Below are 23,433 nucleotides of genomic sequence, written 5' to 3'. Positions count from 1 at the left end.
AGTATCCTTTGAAGGTAAAACATGGTGATATCCTCAGCCTCTCCCAGGGCAAAAAGGGCTTATTCAGGGCTGCTCAGGTGAGACAAGGAACAAGAGAGAGATGGGAGAGACTAGAGAGAAGCCACCTCAGGTTTTGGCATCAGAGGAAGAAGCCATTAGAAATGCTCCTAAATCTTTTATTTCCACAAACTTACTGCCTGTTCCTGAGTGCTGTCACACAGGAGCTCCTACTGCTGGGACGTTAACATCCTCTGCTTAACCTCCTCTGCTGTTTTATCTTAAGGCAAATGGGAGAAGAACAATCTCAAGAGCAAACAGTGAAACAGAGTGAACAGCAAGCAGAGATGTCATTAAAAAGCAGCCAATAATACTTATTAGAGGGAGCACAGTTTTAAAGCACCTTTGGACACTCATAGGTGCTGCCTGAGCTGCAGAAGGCAGAATTGCAGGTGATGATGCAGACAGCTGCACTGCACTTCTATTTCTTGGTTTCATTTTGAAACAAGCAGCAACCAAGCACGTAAACTGCAGATTAAGGTGGGGAGGGAGGAATCAGAAAGCAAGCAGACCGGGCTGTGTTACAAAAGAAGGAGCAGGAGGACACATAAAATTCTCTGGTTGCACAATATGAGCCAGCAGTTAGTCGGCAGCTGAAATCCTGCGTCGCATTTCGATGACAGGAGGCGGGGGCGGCTGTGGGGGCAGAGACACAAAATCAGGGCTCAGTGAGGAACAGCAGTGCCAAGGTATGGCTTAAGAAACAAACCTGGTTAGAATAGAGCGTGGGGGCTGCTACTGGAATAGGTCATATCTGCAAGATGGACAGGAAAATATTAGCAGTAGAAGTAAGTGCTTTCCAGCCAATCTAAGAGCTGCTACGTGAGCAGGGATGGCTGCTTCAACCACAGCTACTTCCAATCCCGAGTGCTGCTGGAGAACGGCTCACTCCAGCTGCAAAAAGGAGAATGGCAAGGGAAAGATGCAGCAAGAGAAAGACTGATCAACTCCAGGACAGCAGTCAAAATTAAAATGCCTTTCATTTCAAGCTGTTGGAAGCTTGTTGGCTTCTTCACACTTTCTAATTAACTTCCAGCTTGTGTGGGCTGCAGGGCATTCTCGAAGCATCTGTTCAGCAAGGTTCATGGGACACAGGAGGCTGTCACAAGGATCAGATCCTGCTTACATGGTCTCCAACGTGAAATAAGAGCAACACTTCTGCAGTCAGTGAGTTTGCTGCTTACTGAAACCAGTAAGAGTGAGATAAGAAGTAACTGTGAGTTTACTAATGACATGTACATCTGTGATACAAGCTGCAAGGATTACAGAACATCATCCTTCAGAGCACACGCCCTCACGCTCGGGAGGGGACAAATGGCTCCTGCCCTGTCCTCAGCTGCCAGGACAGGAGAGCCTCACAAGTACCTAGTGGTGGCTGGACTTTCCTGAGGATCAGGAGCAAATCCCCTGCTAAAAGCAGTGTAAGCTGTTGTTCTTAGTGCCAGTTCAGTTCAGTCTCTGTTGGTGTTTGCAACTCACCAACCCTGCTCTGGGCTACAGAGACACAGAGGTGGTTTCTTGCTCCAGCCTAAAAAAAATGAAGACTAATTGATGAAGTGCATAAATGGGGTGTAAATATGATCAGAAAACAGCCTTTGCACCAAGCTAGATACTCTTCAAGACCTCCGCTCAGTCCATAGTCTGTATGGTCCATAGGTTTGTATTCTACTGCCACATAGCAGGAGCTTCAGCAGCATGCAAACACAGCAGGATCCTTCTTACAGAGCATCACAGAGACAGATCTCCTGCAGACACAGAGCCAGGCTGGCCCCAGCCTGGCCCCAGTGGAACCCCTAGAGCCACCCACCCACTGGCCGGAGGTGTCTGGCTGAAGTCCCACAGCTGCGTCAGGCTTGCTCAGAGGTGCCCATGCACAGCTGAAGTGTGGGGACAGCATGGCTCCCATTACTGGCTGGAGGAACGGAGCAGGTGAATGGCACGCAGGGTGAAAGCCACACTGCTCCAGCACCCGCTCTGCAAACAGGCACACCAGGGGCACAATGGGGCAGTGACCTTTAGGGCAGCCTGGAGGTGCCCCACAGGAACAGGACAGAGTCCACAGGAGGAGACACAGTGGCTACAGGGCTGCCACTTCACTGAGGCAGCAAATTCATGGAGCAAGACACGCCACTCCACAGCCCTGGGCAGATCAGGTGAAGGGAGGGAGACTGCCAGCCCCCAGCACTGCGGCTTGGCTGCCTGCCGCTCACCCAGGCCAGCCAGGGTCTGGAGGCTGAGGGGTTAGGGAAGGGTGGGCAGCAAAGTGGCAGGTGTGTGAGGGTCTGCACAAAAATCCAAACCTCTACAGTGCCTAAAATATGAATCCAGCAGTTACTTCCCTGGGGCTACTGCTTCAGGGCAGGAGAGCAGAAGACCAGTGCTCCTGGCAGCCAGTGTCTCCAAAAGTCTGTGGTTCGGAGGTGGGAGAGCACGGCAGGGGATTTGGCATCACACTAGGTAGGCACTTCTAGTTAAACTCCACCAGGCAGGCACACCCTGCCTAACCTCCCGAAGACACAGCCTGGGGACACTTGCTATCAGTGATGAGAAATGGGGAGGATGGAAAAAGAGTACTCGAGCAAAACTCTTCTGAAAGGCAGGTGAGGTTATGGCATGACACATTACCTTATGCCTCCCAGCACAGAGGATGAGGGGAGCCAACAGCTTATTTGGCAGCTCCCCATGCCTTGGCACAGATGCGTGCGCAGCCATTGCAGAGCAGTGGAGCAGCGCTGCATGGGCTCCCCTCAATGACCGTCCCTGCATCAAGCTCCCTGTTCAGCCCTGCACAGGGAGTCCAGGACGCTGCAGCCTGCTCAGGTGCAGGCTGGGGATCTACCTGGCTGACCATGGGAAGGCTCATCCATCTCTAGTTGGTACATAGGACAAGGCGCATCTGGTAAAACTGGGACAGGCAGAGGTGCCTGCGGACTGACTCTTAGTAGTGCCCGTGGTAATGTCACATCGCAATGCGATTGGGACTGCATCTCACCTGCACCCTCTGAGGGCCAAGCTATCTGCTCTCCAACGTGGGGCACCAAAATTTTCCTATAGCTCTGCCCAGGAGCATGGGCAGGTAGAGACAGAGTGCAGGGCCCATTAGCCTGCTCTCTGCAAGGACCACATCTGCACCCACAAATCCAGCAAAGATGGGCTGTTGCAAAGCCGCAAAGGTCAGATCCAAGGTTCGGCCTTGTGTATCAGCAGCTGTCAAAGAAGAAAAACTGGGGCAATGGCATTTCCAATGGCACTGGATGAAAGCCCTGATTAGTAGTGATTACTTTAAAAGCATTGTTGATTTAAGGAGACACAGATCAGGTGTTACGAAACCCCGATGTGTTCTGCCTGAGCTTGCTCACAAATATGCCCACAGACCCCTAGAGTTTAACATATGCACAGACTGTGCTGTCTCTCTGCCTCACCCTGACACAGGAGCAAATTTGATGTAGCCTCTGAGGCAAGAAGAACAAGAAGCACACTCCCAGGCACTTCGTTTAGAGCTGCAGTTCCCAAGTCAGTGTTCCAGCCCCAGCACCTCTGCAGAGCGGCACAGGAGGAGAGGGAGCCACTGCCTTGTGTTGCAGGAACTGAAACGCCTACAGCCTACCTCACTCCTTACACTTTTCCTCATGTACCTGTTATCACCTAGCCATTGTTACCCTTCATCCCCACCCCTGTCTGGCCCACTCTCAGCTCTCTTCTCAACTTCTCTGCTCTCCGAGTCCTTTTCTTTCTCTCTCTCTGCTGCTACAACCTTCAGTACTAATTACCCATCTTTCAGGCATCCCTTTGCTCTGCAGCTTACCGGCAGCCTCCCAGCATCATTGCTGCATGTCATCTCCTATAGGAACCACTGAAAGAAAAACTCTTCACTGGGTTGATCCAAACTGATTATTTTCTCCCCATCCTCCAGCTCTCTCTTCCTTTGCTTAACATTAGGAAGCTTTTCCTCTTGTAGTTTTGCTGGCCCACTCCCCAGAGCATGGCAGACAGCTAGCATGCAGCAGCTGGCTGCAGGAAGACCAGAGACACCGGCAATCCCAGTGTGACACATGTATCCAGCCAGATCTGCTCAATGAGCTAACACCCAACTCACCTGAACACAGCACAGATCTCCCCCAGGCAAGACTGTCCTGTCCCAATGGAGTCCAGGCAGAGAATCCACCAAGAGCCAAAGAGATACAGCAACAGTTAAGGCAAACCCTCCCCTCTCTCCTCCTCCTGTCCCTCCCCCTCCACCACATCACCCCACCAAATTATGACCCAGCTTCTGTGTTGGATGGCAGGAAGGGAGGTACATCCAGGCAGGCGGGAGAACTTTCTCCCCAGCTCCCTTACAACATATACCTCTCCAGACCTTGAACTGTGGCCCTGACAGGAAAGCAAGAAAAGAAAGCAGTCATGGTCAGGCAGGGTAAAGGCCCAACGTTTGCAAAGATCAACCACAGCTATCAGTGGAGTGACTCCAGCTCCACTCGACCTCAGCAGGAGGGAGGTCTCCGCTTGCAGACCCCGCAGTATGGCTCAGGCTGGCTGCCACATGCCTTACTGCTCTGGGGCTCCAGCACTTTCATGGGATAGTGGCATCCCTTAAAGTCATCCTGTAAATATGCAAAATTTATTATCTCCATCTCCAGAGACCACGATACTAAACCTTCTTCAGTGGCCAAGCTCAAGACTCACCAACATCAGGCAGATGGAGCAAAAGGCAGAGAGCAGGTGGAGGGGGGACCTTTGTCTCGTGCTCACACAGACCCCTCCGTGCCTGCCTGTGCCATACACTGCAAGTGCAAACACAGCTCATACGAGAGAGCTCTGTCAGCAGCGAGAGATACTGCTGGAGCCTTGGTTTCTGTAGTGTCTGTGCTCACTAGAAGTGAGTAATTCTGCACCTTTGCCCTGGTAGCTTTCTTTGTACCCACCTCAGCCCCGATGCACTTTTCCAGGGCTTTTCGTGACCAACGCCAGCAGCAGGCATGCCAGTTATGCCATTTTTCTCAAGACAGTTCAGCTCACATTCTTTTTTTTTTTTTTTAAGGTTACATTTAATGTTATTAGTTTTGTCTTTTTCTTTTTCTGTTAGTGTGCCTGCCAAATTCCTATTGACCTTTTCAGGTATCCACATAGTCAAACCACAGCAGCATGCAGGACTAGAAGCTAGGACACATCCAGCACATGCTCCAACCTGCTCACCTGTGTCAGGGCTCACCAGATGAGCACCCCCCAGCCCCCTCAGTAGGAAACCTGGGAGCTGACAAAAGCTCTCACTATAGCAGAGTGGGAAGGCGGTAGGTTTATGTTCCTGCACACTCTATAGATGTAATTTGTAATGTTGTCTCAAAAGATTCCTCCATGGGTGCCAGAAGCCAGTGAATCAGATTGCATTAGAGCACACCAGATTGCCCTGAGGACAGGCAACGCTGGAGATGTGCATGAAGGGAGTCACCCCTGTGCCTGGCAGCATTCTCAGGATAAACCACTGAGGACAGCGCTGGAGACAGGAGGGAAAAACATCTCCTTCTACTTTGGGAGTGTTTACTTGCTACCTCAGCTGACACTGCGGGAGCCAGTCTGGGCCCATGCTGCTGGGCAGCACAACGCAGCACAGACCAGCTCAGGGTGAGTGCTCGGGGATGTCCCCAGGATGTCCCTGGGCTGCGGAGCTCTAAGCCAGCCCAGCCCCATCCCAGAGGCCTCAGCTGGGCATGGGGCCATGAGGGCAGAGAGCTGGGGTCACAGTTGGAGCAGGCAATGCCTCTTCACAGGCAGCCAAAGCGTACCCTGCTTCCAGGATTAAACTTTCCAAGCGTGCCGTTTTTCAAAGCCCTGACTTTCACCTACCATTTGGGCTGGTTGAGTGGGTTGGTCCCATACCCAAAGAAATACAGGCTGATTCTTCTCTTGCATGGGTGGCAATCAGAGGGACCAGGCTCCACCATCTGCCTTTCAGGGGCTGTCTCTGAAGTCCTGAAAAACCACAAGGTGAACATCACTTACTGGCTACACGACACAGGCACTACACTGCCTCTGTCCCTGCTAACAAAGGGCAGTGCCACTGCCTGTCCTGCCATGGAGAACTGGTGTGACCCGGGACAGCTGGGGAAAAGGTGCAACAGAGGTTATCTACATATGAAAAGGGGATTGAGATAAGCCTAGGTAAGCAGAGCTGACCTAAAAATTTGATTTATCCACATTGAAGTGTTTCACAGGAGCATCACAGTTTTCTTGCAAAAACGTAGATGGGAAATGACCTGTATGACATTAAGGTAAAACAAGAAGAAAGTCAACCTAAATGAAAACTTTATCTATCAATGTGTGAAAGTAATTTTCCAGCAGGAAAAAAGGCTGCTGGTTCTGCTTTCCAGCCCAGAAGGTACACTCAGGTTTCAGAGTTTCCCACCAGGCATTAATTCACTGTGTTTTTAAATCCTGCTACAGACATGGGGCACCTTTCTCCCACCGCAGCAGCCTCCATGCAAGCGATTGCACTAGTGTGATGTCCCAGACTGAAAACCAGAAATCACCTTCTGACCAGTCCAGCTGTGGAGATACAGACTTGTGCTCAGCCCCATGCCAGGAGAGTGCAAGGAAAGGGGTGACGCACTCCCTGACCACTAATTGCCACCTTTACTGGCAGAGACAGCCCCTGGGCAGGCGCACTGAGCTGTGCAGCTGTGTAGGTAGGACAGCACTGATAAAGGATGTGGCAATCTGACTGCAGGTCTCCCCACGGCATGGGTTCCTCCTCCGCCACTGCCATGGGCAGAGGTAGCTTCCTACGGGGCCTAGCAGAGGGACTACGTGGCAGGACACAAGCCCAAGGAGAGGAGCCACAGCCAAGGCTCATTTGGCACAGGGGACAGACGGGAGCAGGGATGAGCCCTAGGAGCTTTGGCAGGGGTGGGGGATAAATGCCAACCCCAGGAAAGGAGTCTTGACACAGGGGTATGGAGGGAGCTGGTAGGGGGAGAAGCAGCTCTCCTGGCAGCTTGGACAGGGAGAGTGTGAATGAATCTGCTCTTAAACACACTATCCCTGAAGGGGAAGTGCTGCTTACAACAAAACCTGGAAACATGCAAAGCATCCTCCCCCCCAGGCAGCATAAACCCCTCTCAGAGCTGGGACCCCGCAACGTGCGGCTCCAACACCAGCAGAGCCTTGGTCTCTATAGCCCTCCCCACAGTGCATCACGAGGTGTGTTGTGAAGGAAGAGATGGCAGCGTCTGATTTTGCAGGCAGCAAAGCCAAGGCAAGAGGAAGCGCCATCGCTGTGCCCAAAGATGCACAAGAGGAATGGAAAGCACTGCTGTCCCACCACACAGAGGGATCTGCTCCCTCTGCAGCTGCCAGCCCAGAGCCTGCAACATGGGTTTCCACACCCTTCTGTCAACACAAACTCTCTGCAAAACGACCTGATTCCCTCAGCGTGCCAGACCCAGGGTGGCTGGAGACCAGGACTCAACCTACTGCACCAGCCTTTGCCCTGACGGATGACTAATCCCAACCTCAGAGATGTCCTGCACCTCCACCAAAGCCTCCCCACCCCCCGCCTGCAGGCTAGCAGTGCACCCTTACCTCCCTTTTTACCTTCCCTTTTCTTCCCTCAGAGCAAGTGTTGGCTTTTCCCATTATTCGGGTCTCCCCACCATTCCCTCCCTTCCAGCCGGCTCTGACACACCTCCCTGGCAGCAGCAAGCCGCAGGCCCCATGATGGTTCCCTCTTCCACGAGCCACTGAGACACACAGGGCTTCAAGCCAAAAGAAGTCCTCTTCTCCCTGGCCCAGCTCCTGGGAGAAAGTCTGTCAGCGTGACACCCTGTGGCTGCATGCTCCTAAGTGTTACAGGCTGGGGGGGGTGGGCGCTGGGGGTTGTTTTGGAGACAGAGAGGCCTGCAGCCCTGGTCACCCTCCTCTCTGGGTCACCTGCAGGAGAAGCCACCACTGTCCTCACTTGCCCAGACTAATTTACCTCATGACTGACACCTTTCCTAACAAAACAGGAGAAACACTGGTTCTCCTGCCGCTGCTTCTTTGGTCAGGAACTTGCCTAGCTGACTGAATGCTATGTTTGCGGAGGAGTTTCCCCTAGGCATTCGTATAATTTATTTTTTATGTTTATGGATAATTTCTGCTTAAGTAAGCCTATGACTTCCTACAGTAGTTTCACCGTAACTAATCACAAGTGAACATAACCAAAGTCACAAGTGCTAACGAGGCCCCTCAGAACCGGGATGGGCTCTGGCAGCTGCAGCACTGCTCCTGTGCCAGGCTCCCAGAGAAGATGAGGCTGTCAGGAGCCTCCATCTTTGGAGGTATGGGCAGGGTGAGACATGAGCTATTTCACAGCATCCCTGGTGGGGGAAAGGATGAGGCAAGGGCAAATGGCTTAGGAGCCCAATGTTGACAATAAAGGTCGTCAGGAGCAAGGATTAGCAATGCTAGGGAGACATCTGTGGTCTAACAGCTTCTCTGAGACTAACCTCAATGCTCACTTGATCAGAGACCAAGGAGGACCATGGAAAAAAGGCAGGCAGAGGACACGTGGGTATGTGCCTATTTGCTCCTGCTTTCCCTCCCTGCTTCCTCAGGGCAGTTGAGCTTGTTGCGTGTGTTGTGACAGCAAACACCTCTGAAGCACGAGGCACGAGGACACAAAGGACAAGGTCATTCTGTGGGGACAGAGAAGCGCATGTTACTGCACAAAGTGATGTGACTCTGGACAGGTCAGGTGGAGAAGGGGGTAACCGAGTCACTGGCAACTTTCAGAAGCAACAGCTTCCTGGATCTGTCTTTGTGCTTCCACATGTGTGCTTCCCTTATCTGCACCATGCAGATCCCCATCCTGCAGGCCGCTAACCACGTTAGCGGACAAGGGCCCAGCCAAGCACCCTGCTCTGAGGGATATGCTCATTTGCACTGGCCTGAACAGATTATTTGGGGATCTCTGCTTCGCAGGATTATGTATTCCACGCGTTAAGACATTAATCTTCCTCTGTTCTCTCCGTTTATGCACCATGGCCTGTCTTCTCCCAACAGGTCCACATTTCTTGTCACCAAAATGTGCAACACAAGTCACATTACGTGATTCTTCAATAGCCACAGAAAACTATTTTGTATTATCACTAGAGGCAAAGGAGAAGGACCTCTCAAGTTGGGCATCTGTTCGAACGAGCTGGGAGTCCCAGTGTTCGGGATGCTCCCCGCAGGAACAGATGCATCCAGGTCCACAGGTCCATCCCTGAGATCTGAAGTCTCTCCCCTGCCCTGTGTGGGCATCTCCATCCATGAAGGAGGACTGATCAGGGGGCTGAGACTCTTTCCCAGGCACCGCTGATGCAAGCACCACAGGATGGGAAAAACGGAGCCTAGTTTCTGCAGACAGATGAACAGAAAGGTCCAAGCACTAATGACCTGGGGCAGAATCTCAGGGACTTCTTTATTTTGATGTGAACTTCTCGTTTGAAACAAAACAAAATCAAAACAACAGGAGAAAAAAAAACCCAAACATGAAAAAAAACCTGGGTCTTTAATCTCATCCCCATTTTCCTGCAAATACTGAGTTGAATTCTCAGGCTAAGTAGCAGATTTTGGATTCTGAAGGTGGGAGATTTCCAACAGCCATGCATCCCCTGTCGAAAGGGACATCATTATCTCCCCAGCTGAAGAAAGTATGAGTAGGCATAAATTCCACAGACTGCAAGAGGAATACTGGGCTGCTCTTGAATGCAATGAAAATCTCTTTCACCATATTCTAAATCATGAACAATCACCATATGCCAACACCATATTCTGAATTTCACCAAAATTCCCTCTAACCATGGGATTTAAAAAGCTTTGTGAAAAACGTCATGTCTGGAAGCTTCAAATACATTAATTTCCGATTTAGTCTATCAACCTTCTCAATAAGCAATACAGAATATACTTGATCCATATTTCAAGCCAGGCATCCCAGGTTCTAACACTTTGTCTTAAAGTCCTATGAGAAATAAGACATTTATTTAAGAATGTCCAGGAAAACCTTTGGTTTTCTTGCTTATCTGACCTGCCTAGCTCATCCAAAGCTTTTACAGCAGTTGGGTCACATAGGAACACACGCTTGGGAGGTTTCCTGGCTCATATATAGCCAGATCGATAAACCACATGCCCTGTTCACTGGACACCAGACTATTTTGAAACAAAGCCACAAACCTTTCACCAGACTCCCACTTTGCCTACATGCGGTTGAGCAGACTTTTGGAGATAGCTGTGGACAATTGCTATGTTCTGTTATGGTTAAAATAGCTTCCCAGTGGGCCAAACCTCTTAAAGATATTACTGGAAATGAAAGTATAATTCTGTTTAAGATTAGAATTACATGAATAAAAATATCTCTTGCTGGAGTGTCTAATATGATTCACACAAAAAGCCAACAGAAAAAAAACCCCTTCTGTATTGAACTCCACTCACTCATTTCTAGAAGGAATTTCTACCAGCTAGTACTGTACCCAAGTGGCAAGGCAACTGGATGGCTCCATCCTCCATCACGCTGTGGGTCTCTTCCAAGAAGGGCTTTCCTGGGTTTCTAAGCTTTTTCCTACCCTCAGCTCACACGAGCCCCATGAAGCACTGTGACAGCTGGGGAACCTGGAGCTCTGAGGCTTTGAGGCTGCCCAGGAAAATAGTGACAGCCAGTTCAGCCCAGACCTCCCGCTCCCCAGCCCCATGGCTCCAGCACCCCCAGCGTTCTCCAGAGGCAGGGATCGAGGCGTGAAAAAACTCAGTGGCTGAGATTTTGATAGGGGAGGTGGCAGGGCTGGCCACAGAGGGTTCACCCGTGGCTGCATATGCAGTCTAGCAAAGGAACCTGCCCGCCCCAAGGTCCTCATGGAAAATAGGCTGGGGAAAGGGAAAACAGGCTGGAAATGAGATGTTACTTCCACAGCCACTCTGGAACAGAGCCAATGAAGCCCCAGAGGAGCACAGATCAGCAGGCTTTCCCCTGGAGGTTAAACCTGCACCATCCCCTCAGTGCTTGGTGCCCATCAGAGTTTCCCAGTCTCAAGGAGTGAAGTCCGCGAGCCCTCAGCACCACCGGCCTGTCTCCCATCTCGGATCACCCAGCTTCAGCAACACTAAACTTGGGCAAACCAAGCTCAAGAAAACCAAGCCCAAGATCCCGCTGTTGCCTGGAGGTCTCAGCCGGCATGTGCCGGGCCGCGGCTGCCGGGGGAGGCAGCTGCCTGCGGAGGGACCCTCCGCGGGTGGCCGGGGCACGGCGAGCCCGGGAAGATTTCTCCCAGCCCTACGGCCGGCGGGCAGGCAACCACCGACCCTGCGCGCAGAGCCAGCCACCCAGCCCAGGGGGCCTGGCCAGGCGGGGGCGGCGGCGGGGGGACCCCGGCCCGCTGCGGGGGGCGCGTTGCCCCAACCCGCCCCGCAGGGCGCCCCGGCCCGCGGCGGTCGCTGAAGCCCTGGGGCCACCTTGCGGCTACCGGCGTGGGCTGCCTCCAGCCGCGGCACCGCAAGCCTCGGCCCGGCGCGGTGCCCACCAGCGCCCGTGGGCTGCGGGCAGCCGAGCACCTCCGGCCGCTCGCTCAGCGCCGCCCGGGCTCCAGCGTCCTCGGGGTTTGCTGGGAGCCATCCAGCTTCCCGGGGTTACGTGTCCGCTGGCTGCCCTCCTCGGATGCTGGGGCTACAGCAGTTAAAACACAAGCTCTTGGATTATTATTTTTTTTTTTTACCCAAACAGCCTGGAAACGAGGGGCCCTGTTTGTTGACATAACATGCAGATCCCACTCCAGCCACGCAGCCCTTCTTCCTTACTCAGGAAAACCAAAATGACTGGCATTGGGGCACCTGGAAGGCAATCGTCACAAAAAAGACATAGACCTGCAGAGAGGAGGGACACTTCCCCACAATGCTTCATTTGTATGAAGAAAACACAGACCCACGCGCTTCTCCCAGACCCCGGGAATAGCCCAGTGACTCATCAGCCAGGTGACTCTCTTGGCTGGGAGCTGGAGATGGCTCCAGCAGAAGGTGGCATTGCATTGCCCTCTCTACTCCACCTAAGTGCCCCAGGCCTACGCCTACCACTTGATGGGGGCCTCCAAACTGGTATTCATCCCCTCTTTTCCTTCCTACCTTAACCAAGCTGCCCTTCCTCCGGCCACCCTCCTGTGCCAATGTGCCAGTGCAAGAGAGATCCAGACCTGAATGCCCACCACAGCTCCGCTACCACACATCCCACCTAACATGCTGTGAGCAAGGGATGTTGGTGAGACAAAACTGAGACAGAGTAGGTCTAGAAGGGAAAAACAAGGATTTAATGGAATGAATGGAGAAGCTCCCAAAGTCTACACCGGAGCCACACCTCTGCGACTCTCTGCCACTCTCCACTTCAGGATCAGTCCTTCCTTTCTGCCCACAAGAAGCTTGGGGATACTCAGGAACACAGGTGCTTGATCTGCCCCTTCAGAGCCCTCTCCAGGGAGGGGATTAAGGTGCATTGTTAACTCCATGCAGACCATCTCCACAGCAGCCTCTTCCTCAGCCCTTCAAATCTTCCAGAGAAGGGAGCTCAGCCCAGAAATCCCTCTCTCCTTGGCAAGTGAAGAAACCTTGCGTTATCCAAGGTGGTAAGGGCTGTATAAAAACCATCCTGGGGGGCGGGAGGGAGAGCCACACTGATCCTAGCAATGAGATTCTAGCTCTGTCAGCATCAGGAGGTCAGCTCTGGTGGAGGGAAGGTGCTGTCCTGTTCCAGGCCTGGAAGGCAAGTCCTCAAATGGGCAGGTGAGCTGGCGGAGCCTCTGGAAGGCAAAGGCAGGCATTGAACACAGCTGCAAAGACAAAAGGTGACCTGGGTCCTCCCCTTCCAGTCATGGGTATCATTCAGCCGGTCAGGCCAGGCTGCAGGCCTGGTCCCTAAATGCCAGGGATGTCCCAAATAAGGACAGTTGGCACATCAGAAACTGAGGGGATAAACTCATCTTTCAACCACTTGTTTCAGGACAAGCACAGAGCACATGAGAGACAGTAGGAAAGCTCTGTCCTCCATTTGTTCCAGGCCAGGGCTAGAAAGCAGTCCAAAGAAAGGCTCGTGCCCAAGTACCTCCAGGTCATCCCCTCCAGCAGCACAGGCTGCAAAGGGAGAGCCTGTACCCACAGGTTTGTCTTTAACTGGGACAGCAAGGGCATAAGGGGCTACCCTCTGTGTCAGACAGCATGGTGCAGACCATGCTCTTGCAGCTGTGCCCACTCCTCCCTGTCTGTACTGGACACACTGGTCAGGGACCCATTGCTGTTCACAACCCATTCTTGAACACTTATGGGAGTGCTCCTGGGTGGTATCCTGGGAGAACAGGTGGTATCCTGGGGTTTCAGGACTGTTTGTGAAACCTCCCCCTGAAACCATGAGCCATGGCAGGGGCAGGATGCCTGTCTGGAGCAAGGTCTGTTTGCCAGCTCCCTGCCCTCCCAATGCTCATTCAGGGCAACCAGCAATGGGTCACAGCAGCTCTGAGAACTGGGCAGGTCCAGGGCACTGAGGCTGTGATGGAAACTTCAAACTCCCAGTGATCCCTTCCCCTCTATCCCTATGGCCTCAGCATAGACTGGGGAACTCAGCTGCCCACAACACTCATGGGATCTGGAGCTTTCTCAGAACAAGTCTTCAAAGCTCAGTCAAGGGCAACCTCCAAACTGGCTTGAGGCACTGGGGACCATCTTTATACTCTCCACTGAATGAACTTTTTCCCAATGGTGCTTGCAAAGAGGCAGAAGCACTAAACAAAGGGTACCAAGAGGCAACAGCCATCTTGGAGCAGCCCTCCAGCCAGGCAGAACATAAAAAAACTAAGTCTGTTATAGCAATGGACTCATTCAATCAATTTATTCTAGGCTCCCTGCTAATTAACTTGCAACTCACAAATCATTCCCCTGCAAGGCTGGATTTCAATACAGAAGCACAGCGCATGCCCTGATCCCAGAGCACCAGCCTCACCTCTCTGAGGGAGCCTTTGATGGTGGAGAGTTTGTAGACGATCCAGAGAGGAATGCATACCATGGAGGAGAGGGCCAGCAGCCAGCCCAGGGTGTCTCCCCACCATGGGTACACATACTTCTTGTTATAAGTCAGTGGTGTGTATTTGATCAGAGAAAACAGGAAGGTTGCCTGGCAAGGTGGAAGAAACCAAGAGAAAAAGATCAAGAAAATCAACAACATGAGCCAAGAGAGCTCTTCCTGGTGAGTCCACATCTGCACAGAGTCTCATGGTAACAAAAAGCTCCCTAAGACAGCAACAGAGAGCACACCAGTCAAGCAAGCTTTGCCGGGACAGCCCCCATGTGCAGCACTGGGCATGGCAGCAAGGAACTTGCCCCACCAGCAGACACCTCCATCACTGCTGAGCCAGGCCCCTCTCCCCGTTGTTAACCCCTACGCCTGGCCCCCAGAACTGCAAACACACAGAGCAACAGGGTCCCATAGTACAGGCCACACAACCCCTATACATGCACATCCCTCTGTATATATGTAGGTATCTACTATATCTCGGAGCACCCATCTCTGCCCAGCTTCCTCCCCACAGTTCCCCTTCCTGTGGGCCCTCACCATGCAAACGGCCGGGGTGATGAAAAGCCAGCAGTATTTGATGACGGGCCATGGCCGGTAGCCGATCATATCTTCAATGTTATCATAGAAACGCTCAGCACCTGCAGAAGATGGGAAGGATGCCTTGCTGCTACTAAAGAAGGAAAGCAGCAGGGTCTGCATGTCCAGGATCCTGCTTCATGACTGTTTGGATGCTCCCCAGAATATAAGGCAGTAAATTCAGCATAGCTGACAGCCCTGTTGAGGAGTTTGCCAGGAGTGTGGCCAGCTTCAGTCTTTGTCCTGGATTAACATCCTGCCCCAGAGCGGATGGGTCAGCAGGGCCAGCCTCTCAGCATCTCCCAGGCTAGGACCTGCACCCAGGCTGAGACCCAAACCCAGGTTTTACCCATCTCTAGTGAATGTCAAGACTGAGAGAGCTCTCAAAAATGTTTGAGGGTCTCAGACTCCTCTATACACACACTGGGAGATTTCCCAGCCAGCTCCAAGTCCCCAGGGAAGGAGGGCCCCAAAAGCAGGGGCACGTAGGAACGTGCTGGGGATACCTGGCCACACAAATCCTCCATGGTGTTGCTGTGAGGAAGCCCTCACCAGCTGAGTCTAGGGGCACCAAAGCAAGGGTTTAGAGGTCTGCCTTGCGCTGTGAAGCAATTGCCAAGATGAGCTACAGACCAGCATTTTGAGGATGGACCAAGCAAAAGCCTGAGAGACCAGAGCTGGGGACCCCCCTGGTTCATACTCACCATAGACCCAGGCGATGCAGAGAGTCTCGAAGATGGCCACAAAGAGCAGGCACATGCCACTGGCAGCATAGTAATCAAAGAGCTGGAAGACATACATCCCACCCTGGGAAGAGCCAAGTGGGCAGCAAGGCGAGGTGGGGAGGGAGAGAGAGGAGAGGAATCAGGCACAGGCAAAGAGCTCCAGCCAGAGTAGGAAACAAATTCAACGTCTTCCCCAGAGCTGGAAGCACCTTTCTCTCTCTGGGACAGGGCTTTAGCCAACAGCAAAGGCCACATCCCTTGTGCTCAAGGCCTGATGAAGACATGCAGATGCCCTGCTTTTAGGAGTCTCTGCAACCCTTCATTCCAGTGCAGAGCAGGGGAGGGCAAGTGACTGCCAGAGATCGTGGGGATATTTTAGAAGATAGACAAAAGCAACTCTTGTAGCTGAAGTGAGGTTGGAAACCCCCTTAATAGACAAAATGCGTGCAATTTACTTTAGCATCCTAATTTGCAAAGAGAAGTTGCTGTGCATGCAGTTTTGCAAGCACCTGTTGCTGTGGGCCCGGAGGCTGGCGGCCTGGCTGTTTCACCGCCCGGGTCTGCCAGGCTGGCTACGAAATGGGCCGCAGTTACACCCACACATAAAGCTGCAGGTACAACTTCAAAGGCAGCTTTTTCAAAATCGTGCCCAAATGGAAACAGAAGAAGCAGAGCATCATGGCAGCATCAATACACACACACACACAGTGCTAGGAGGAATTAAAGGTTTTAAACTAGAACAGTTTAACTTTCAGGCAATTAATCAGAACAAGGGAATATATAGGAAACCAGTGTAATAGATACAGGGTGCACTCAGGCCCACCAAGTTTCCTTACACGAAGTGTTCGTGTAGCTCCATCCAGGAGGAAAGAGGACAAAGGTGCTCCCCTCACCATGCAACAGGCTACAGCTGTAAAGGTTTGGCTCATGTAAAGATAAAACTATAACCAAAATATGGGCTGTCCAGAGCTCCAACTATCAGTCTCGGCAGGAGAAGTGTCAGGACTGTGACTGGCACAAGGGGTGAGGGCTGGAAGGGAAAAGGTGAATACCTGAGGGAGGGAAGGGCAGCCTCCCGCAGGCACTGTGCAGCAGCATGGGCCTCACCAGCAAGCTCTCAGCCCAGCATGGACCCCCCCACCCACCAGGCCCCCTCTGCCGGGGGGGAGGAACTTAGACCCAGCAAGCACCATGCAGGTGGTCTGAGCCCAAAATACCTCTGTGAGCATCACCAACCCGACCAGATAGGAGAGGATGGAGACCAGCAGGATGAGGATCTCTCGGCGGTTCTTCTTGCGGAAGATGGTGGGGTACATGTCCACAAGAGCTGTAACAAGGCTCTCCACACAGACAAACTGCAAAAAGCAGAGATCCCACTTCTATCAGCCTGTTCTGACTTGTTCCCCAGCCCCACTGCCACCCCCTCAGCCAAGTTCATGCCTGTCCCAAAGAGACAGTGGCTTTTGTGTGGAAGGGAATTGCCCTGCACCTGCACCTTTACCTGGCTGTCCAGTCCCAGCAAAACAACCATCAGGAAGAAGAAGCATGCCCAGAGTGGGGAGAAGGGCAGCATGACCACAGCCCGAGGGTAGGCGATGAACGCCAGGCCAGGCCCTGGGGGGAGAATGGTTTTCAGAGTGGGATTCGGCATGGCAGTGGCACAACACAGCTGGTGCAGAGAGCCACCCAGCCAAAGCACAGGCTTCAGCCATGCAGCCTCTCACTCCAGTTATAGCAGTGCTGTGCATGAAACCCAGGTTCCTCGAGGGGTGGAAGAGCCCAGCAGGAAGGGAGGGAAAGGCAACACAGCAAACTCCAGCTGCATCACCATCGCAAGAGCTGGGAGCCAAGGAAAGCCTCTGAGCCCAGGGGAGCACAGGACAAGCCTGGGCGTATGCCATGCAGGCACCTCACCCCCACACCAAGAGACAGTAGCTGCCTAACCCTAACCCTTACCCTTAGAGGCAGCTTATATTAACCTCAAGAGACAGTCATTACATCTTCATATTTCATGAGTGTGCACTTGTTTCTGCCTGGTTTTTGGAGGCAGAGAGCAGAGCTGCCTGCCAGGGTAGGAACCTGCAGCTGCAACACCCATCACCTTAAGGTGGGTGCCCAGCAGGCATGCCCCTGTTTCCGGGGTGCAAGCAGCAGCACCCCAACCGCCCCATCCCACCACAGTCCCCACTCACCCGATTCAGCCACTTCAGCGATGGGCACACCCTGCTCCCCTGCCATGAAGCCCAGGATGGAGAAGATGGCAAAGCCAGCCACAAAGCTGGTGCCGCTGTTGAGGAAGCAGAGGGCCACACAGTCCCTGGGAGGAGGGGGCACAGCATCAGCCAGGTGGGGATCCAAGTACGATGCACACCTCGTGGCAGCCCCCCGGGGCAGCACACACTCTTCTGCCTCAGCCACTATGCCCACAGCAGAGCCTCTCTCCCAGCATCCCCACAGCTCAGCTCAGCACCAGGAGCTGCAGGAAGATGCCCCAGGGTGGGCAACACAGCAGGAGCCTCCCCCCAGGGAAAGCCTTCTCTAAAGACAGTGTAAAGATGCATTCCTCACCTGAGCTTCTTGCTCATGAGACAGCCTTGCTACACATCTAAATGCCTGGAGTTTTAAATTTTTTCCTTTCTCTCCCCTGGTCCCTCCTGTAGCAGGCAGTACAAGATATTGTTTTTGTCTGGGAAGGGAACATGGATTTTTTTTCCTCAATAGATTTCTCAGACCATTTAAAATCATCTTGGTTCTCACACTACTAGTTATCTCCTGGTCCTTGCATCATGAGAAAAAAACCGAACAGAGCCATCCACTTTATTTTCACTGATCTGTTCCCTTTTGTCTCTGTTTCATCTCATTCTCACCCATCTACTCTTTAAACTAAACATTTCTTATCTATCCAATTCCTCTTCATGCTCCAGTCTCCCTAGTCCTCTTCTGACTGCAACCCTGGGGAAACAATAACATTTGCAACATCTTTCCAAGTTATTCCGAACCAAACTGAATGCACCCCTTCTGGCATTTCATGGCCTGCTCTGACTTTATTAAATTCTACTCTGCAAATCCAATGTGATTTTCTTTAGGTATCTAGCATTTGGGGGGGTTCATGCTCCTCCCTGCATGTTAACTAGATCTATTCACAGTTTGCAAGCATTTCTAGAGGAAAAAGTACAGTTCACACAGAGCCCCTATGCCATACAAATTCAGAATATTCCTTCCAAAGCACAGCTCTTCATATTGTCAAGGACTGTACAGCACCTAATGCCATTGCTCTGCCTTTGCACTTGGTTTCTAAGGCAGGAGAGGTTGAAAGAGGCCAGCAGAGTAAGCCCCAGCAAATCTCCTGGCTGGTAAGGAGGGTCACGCTCCACCAAGCTCAGCTAACCCAACGAGAAGCCCATGCCAGAACCCAGTTTCTCCAGTTGCTATTAACTGCCTGCTCTCTACTCAAATTATATTCTCAGACATTTTATACTAATTACCATTTATCTCAAATAGTTCCTCTTCCTTTCCCCTGTTTCTCCCTCTTTCCTCTGGATGTATGCATGACAGGTCAAACCCTCCTTGGAAAAGCATGGGCTGGAAGGTGCTCTCCAGTCACCTGGCAAGTGGGAAGGAGTGCTGCGGTGGAAGGTAACACAGGGAGTGGCCAGAGCAAAGAGGTCTCTCAAGATTTGCACCCAAAAGGGGGCCAGGGAGCCCTGATGATACCCCTTACTGACCCAGAAAACAAGAAATGGTCTATGCCGTTTGGTGCCATCTTGGGCTGCTGCCATATGAACATGGTCCCTCCTGCCCACATCTTTTTGTCTTCCAGGCCAGCAAAGGCTACACCTGGCCTGGGATAACTGAGTAGGGCATCATGCTGGTGTCCCTGTGCCCTGTTAAAGCCTGGTCCTGTCTTCCTATGCAAACCAAGGCTGCAGAACACAGGACCAAGTCATTAAAATGAGTCCATGCCTGGGAAGAGGCTGGTTGGAGATTTGACTCCAAAACAGAACAATTTCCCTAGCAAAACCAAATAACATAAAAGGTCTGTGTGCAAACAGACATCCCTCCCCTTTCTATAGTATCTTCCAGCTGCAGTTATAATAGCTCTTTACAACCTTGCTGATAAGCAGCCCCTGTCATCACCTCTATGCCACACATCTAGACTGAAGATGCAAAGAGGTAATGCCCAAGGACATGCAGCAGGCCAGAGACAGATCCGTTATCTCTTCTTTTCCTGCAGCTTTTTTTCCTCAAAACTGTATATGGAAGAAGGGACACGAAAAGGAAGAGGAATCCAATCCCAGCCCAGCTAATGTTGGAGAGGTATCCCTACAGCAGGGGTGAATTTTTCCTAAGGTGAAGAGAAAGATGCCAAGCAAGAACCATGTAGCCAGTGGTCTGTCTGGCCCTTCCATGGCAACAACCACAACTTTCAGTTTAAAAGAATGGGGGAGGACCCAGTGCCAGGAGTAACACAGTCAGCAGAGGAAGAGTAGGAAGGAAGGTGGATAGTTTTACCTAGAAGTGGCCTCTTCCACTCATGTTAGCCTTTTTACCCCTGGGGATACAGCTCCAGATGCTGGATACATCTACAGCAAAATGAGTTTATTTTCACCTGACCACTTCAACTTGACAGCCTGATTCTATTCAGTAACCTGGCCTATCTCTGTTCAAGGGCAGCGCAGCATGAGGAGAGTGCGCAAGAAACAGAAGTCATACCTGCAGGCTATGCAGGTAGACCACAGATAGCATATAGGAACCCAGAGCACTGACAACTGTGCAAGACACTAGGTCCAGTTGGACCAAGGAAGGATAAATCACCACATGAAAAGACTTCAGTCTAGAGCCATTACATCTCACAGCTCTGCTCCTGCTGTGGCTACTTATGCACCCATGTAATAGGGGAGGTTGTGGTGTGGGCTGGGGTCACAAAGCTGGCAAAGAGGATCTGACTTTGCTGGGCCTCATCTGGTGTGGAAGAGGGGATTTGTCAGCCATGGCATGGGCAGAAAGTTCCCTTGGGTAGGCAGCACAGAGAGCTCGATCTAGGGAGAAAACACCTGGAAAGAGTTTTCTTATGCCTTAAGCAGAAACAGAAAACATGACACTTCAAAAGGCCAGTAGCCTCCAGCAGTTCACCAGCTTATGTACACTGATGTTCAGGGAAGGAAAGGCTCTAGGCAGCAGAGCCATGCTCCAGTTACCTGTAGCAGTTGTTATGGTATTTGTTATAGCTGCCCAGAGCTGTCAGGCATCCCAGACAAATGGCATACGAAAAGAAGATTTGAGTGCCTGCATCCATCCAGACCTGCAAGGAGATGCAAACATAGGTGAGAAGATAAGGCCAGCACAGAGCGCAGACACTGCATGGATGCGAAGCCCCAGGGGCTGCCATAACCAACAGAAATGTCAGTGACTGGGATGCTGGCAGTACCCAGCATTTAGACAAGCTTTTTCTAGGGGCAGGTTATACAGAGGCAGGAGTTACAGTGCTCAGTGAGACACCCAGCGGGATGTTAAAAGTGCCGAAGGGGTGCACCATGACTGTTGCAAATCCACAACACATGTAGCTCTTCATCATCATCCCTTTCTTGCTTGGACAAATCTACAGAACTCCGTGACCTTCCAGAGCCTCTTAGCAGTGAGAGGCCCGATGAGCACTTTCCACAAGAGCTGAAGGAGCCCTCTGCTAGCTGAGGAGGTGGACTTGATTTGGGCAAGCCTGGACTCCCACTGGGTGGCACGGGTACATACAGCTTCTGGTGGTGGCCCTTCTCTCCAAGACCTAATTTAAAAGCTCCAAAACTTAAAAGAAAATTAACTGGGGAGGAATACTAGAAATAGAGTTGTTTGCAAAAGACAGCTCTTAAAAGAAAATGCAAGAACGCTGTTAGTCCCATGAGGCAACTTTGAACTCCGCCTCACTCTCACTGTCAGTAACATGTCCCAGTGCTCCAAGGCTGACATTTGTCAATGCCAAATTTGATCTGAAAGCCTAGCTGTGTGCTGTCACCAATGCAACCACTGCCTTCTACAGAGAACAGCAAAAGCAGGAACCAACAGTGAGAAATGAAGCAATGACAAAGATTGTTAATTAAACCCTCTTTTTTCTAAGATCTTTCTTCCTAAGGGGTTTATAAAATAGAGATAAGACAATTATTCAAGTGAAGGGTAGACACATTCTAGAGACAAAAGAGAAGCTAGTCATGAAAAAAAAGCAGAAGTAGTACGGGGACAACTTTAATGAGTAAAGTCTCCATTTGGCTATATCCTCCTTCCCCAGAGTGGCAGTGCTGGTGAGCCTCGGACAAACACCAGCCTTGCCCTGGATCCCCCCTCTGAGAAGAACAGAAGTCAATGGAAAGTACCACAGCAGTTTTGATGGCTCCAAATCACACCCGTACATGTCAGCCGAGACCTCATGTCCTGGGGCAATGGTCAGCCAGGCAGAACTTGCCTGACAGCCCCTGTTGCTCAGGCCACCCTCACCAATGCATGATTCTGCCTTTTCTCTTCCATACTGGCCAAAGAGTAACCATGGGGAGAGAGGTTTTGTTTCATATTTACCTCTTCTCCCTCCTAGTCTGATAGGCCTTACAAAGGGAGGTTACAATCCCATCAGCTGTGATTTTCTGGAGGAAATTCCACTTTTAGCTCAAGGGACAGCTGCACAGAACAAATCCTCTCCCTGCCCACTGCTGCAGGACCAGCAGCACAGTCTACAGGGAGAGAAAGGAAAGTGCTGCTAGGGCTAGATTTGGGAAAATTGCTCTCCCTGACTGTTCTGCAAGCAACTTAGCTAATATTCAGCCCCACTATCTTCTCTTCAGTCCATGGAAACCCTGCTCACAATTTCATAGGGAGTGAGATCAAACCTCTGATTTGTAGAGAAATATCCCAGGGGCAGGAAAAGAACTGGTGCTTTACCAGCCATGGTAGAAGCCAAATAATCGAGACACCAAGCTTCCTTAGCTCTGTGCCTTATGAAGTGGCTCATTTCTAAAACCCAGTGATACCCTCGACTGTGCAGCAGAGACCAGCATGGGGTCTGCGGGCTCCCCATTCCGCTGCTTGCTCTGCCCAACGCAACACCTGTGGGGTGCGCACTGGGCTGTGTGGGAGACCAACCCCAAAGGGATGTTTTTAGGGAATATAGGACCTGCCTGAGCATATGCTTCCCTTTGAAGCAAGGCAGCCCCTGGCTGAAACTGTAAATAAAGCTAAGCTTGGCTCGCAGAGCTTATGATCCTGCTTAGTCAGCATGACTGTGAGCAACAGCTCAGGCTGCGTGCACTTTATTTCCCATTTTAAAAGGTTACTGCAGCTCATGGGCCAAAGACCAAGCCACCTTTACGTTCTTCCTGGCCCCCTGGCAGTTCCCAAGTTGCCTGGTGGTCAATGGACTGCAACAAGACTGATGCCAGGGTGCTCCTGACCCACTAGTGAGGGAGCCAAGCAGTAGCAGCAAGTCCCAGGACCACAGGATCACTGGGGTCAGAAGGGGCCTCAGCCCATCTGTGCTCCATCCTCCTCCTCAAGCCCCTCACAAGAAGCGCTGCTGCCCACCCAGCACCATGGGTTCATGGGGGCTACATAGACCACTCTACTTCAGAAAACAGCAACACAAATCTTCCCTCCTCCACCTGCTGACTGTGCTCATTTCTCTCCCTGCAGTGACTCAGAGTAATGTTTTTTTTCAACCCTTCCAAAACCCTTCTTTCCCTCCTGTACTGCTGATCCACAGCCTTTCATTATTTTAATATTTCCATTCTGACTAAAGAGGCTCGCCGGGGTCAGGCAGGGCTCTCTTTCCCCCAAAGATAAAAGCATGCTGCTGTTCTCTGGCCACTGCTCCCAAAGAGGCTGGTAAAGTTTATCCTGTTCAGAATTCGCTGGCACATTGGCAGCATGGGCATTTTGATTTGATTGTTGTCTGCTGTTTTCTAAGCCACCCAGTTTATTTAATTCATAATTCAATTTCCTTGAACATGTTTTTTACTGCAGTTTGTAATAACCTCCTACTCT

General features: G+C 51.6%; 2 protein-coding genes across 8 annotated transcripts in view; both read right to left on the bottom strand.

The window, feature by feature from the left end:
- The window catches only part of SLC6A12 (solute carrier family 6 member 12), a 40,025-nt gene extending 35,709 nt beyond the window's left edge, over positions 1-4,316 (bottom strand). For 2 of the 5 annotated variants that reach the window (XM_040594913.1, XM_040594914.1), the window contains exon 1: positions 4,154-4,230. Coding sequence is in view for 1 of the 5 variants with exons in the window: in XM_040594917.1 (XP_040450851.1) it covers positions 4,154-4,301 (148 nt within the window). In the remaining 4 variants the exon portion in view is untranslated. Of the gene's footprint in view, positions 1-4,153 lie in introns of all 5 variants that reach the window. The other 3 variants (XM_040594917.1, XM_040594916.1, XM_040594915.1) reach the window with 3 other exon arrangements.
- Positions 4,317-12,341: 8,025 nt separating this feature from the next.
- Positions 12,342-23,433, bottom strand: part of SLC6A13 (solute carrier family 6 member 13) — a 36,065-nt gene continuing 24,973 nt past the window's right edge. For all 3 annotated transcript variants that reach the window (XM_040596671.1, XM_040596673.1, XM_040596672.1), the window contains 8 exons: positions 20,613-20,716; positions 17,607-17,731; positions 16,916-17,028; positions 16,632-16,769; positions 15,394-15,496; positions 14,651-14,751; positions 14,042-14,212; positions 12,342-12,848 (listed from right to left, as the gene is read on the bottom strand). In XM_040596671.1, the coding sequence (XP_040452605.1) occupies positions 12,729-12,848; positions 14,042-14,212; positions 14,651-14,751; positions 15,394-15,496; positions 16,632-16,769; positions 16,916-17,028; positions 17,607-17,731; positions 20,613-20,716 (975 nt within the window). In that variant the 3' untranslated portion in view covers positions 12,342-12,728. The remainder of the gene's footprint in view (positions 12,849-14,041; positions 14,213-14,650; positions 14,752-15,393; positions 15,497-16,631; positions 16,770-16,915; positions 17,029-17,606; positions 17,732-20,612; positions 20,717-23,433) is intronic.

This window comes from Falco naumanni, chromosome 5, assembly GCF_017639655.2.
Source record: "Falco naumanni isolate bFalNau1 chromosome 5, bFalNau1.pat, whole genome shotgun sequence".
NCBI lineage: Eukaryota > Metazoa > Chordata > Aves > Falconiformes > Falconidae > Falco > Falco naumanni.
The sequence above is the reverse complement of the archived record's forward strand: the minus strand, read 5'-3'. Positions and strand labels throughout refer to the sequence as shown.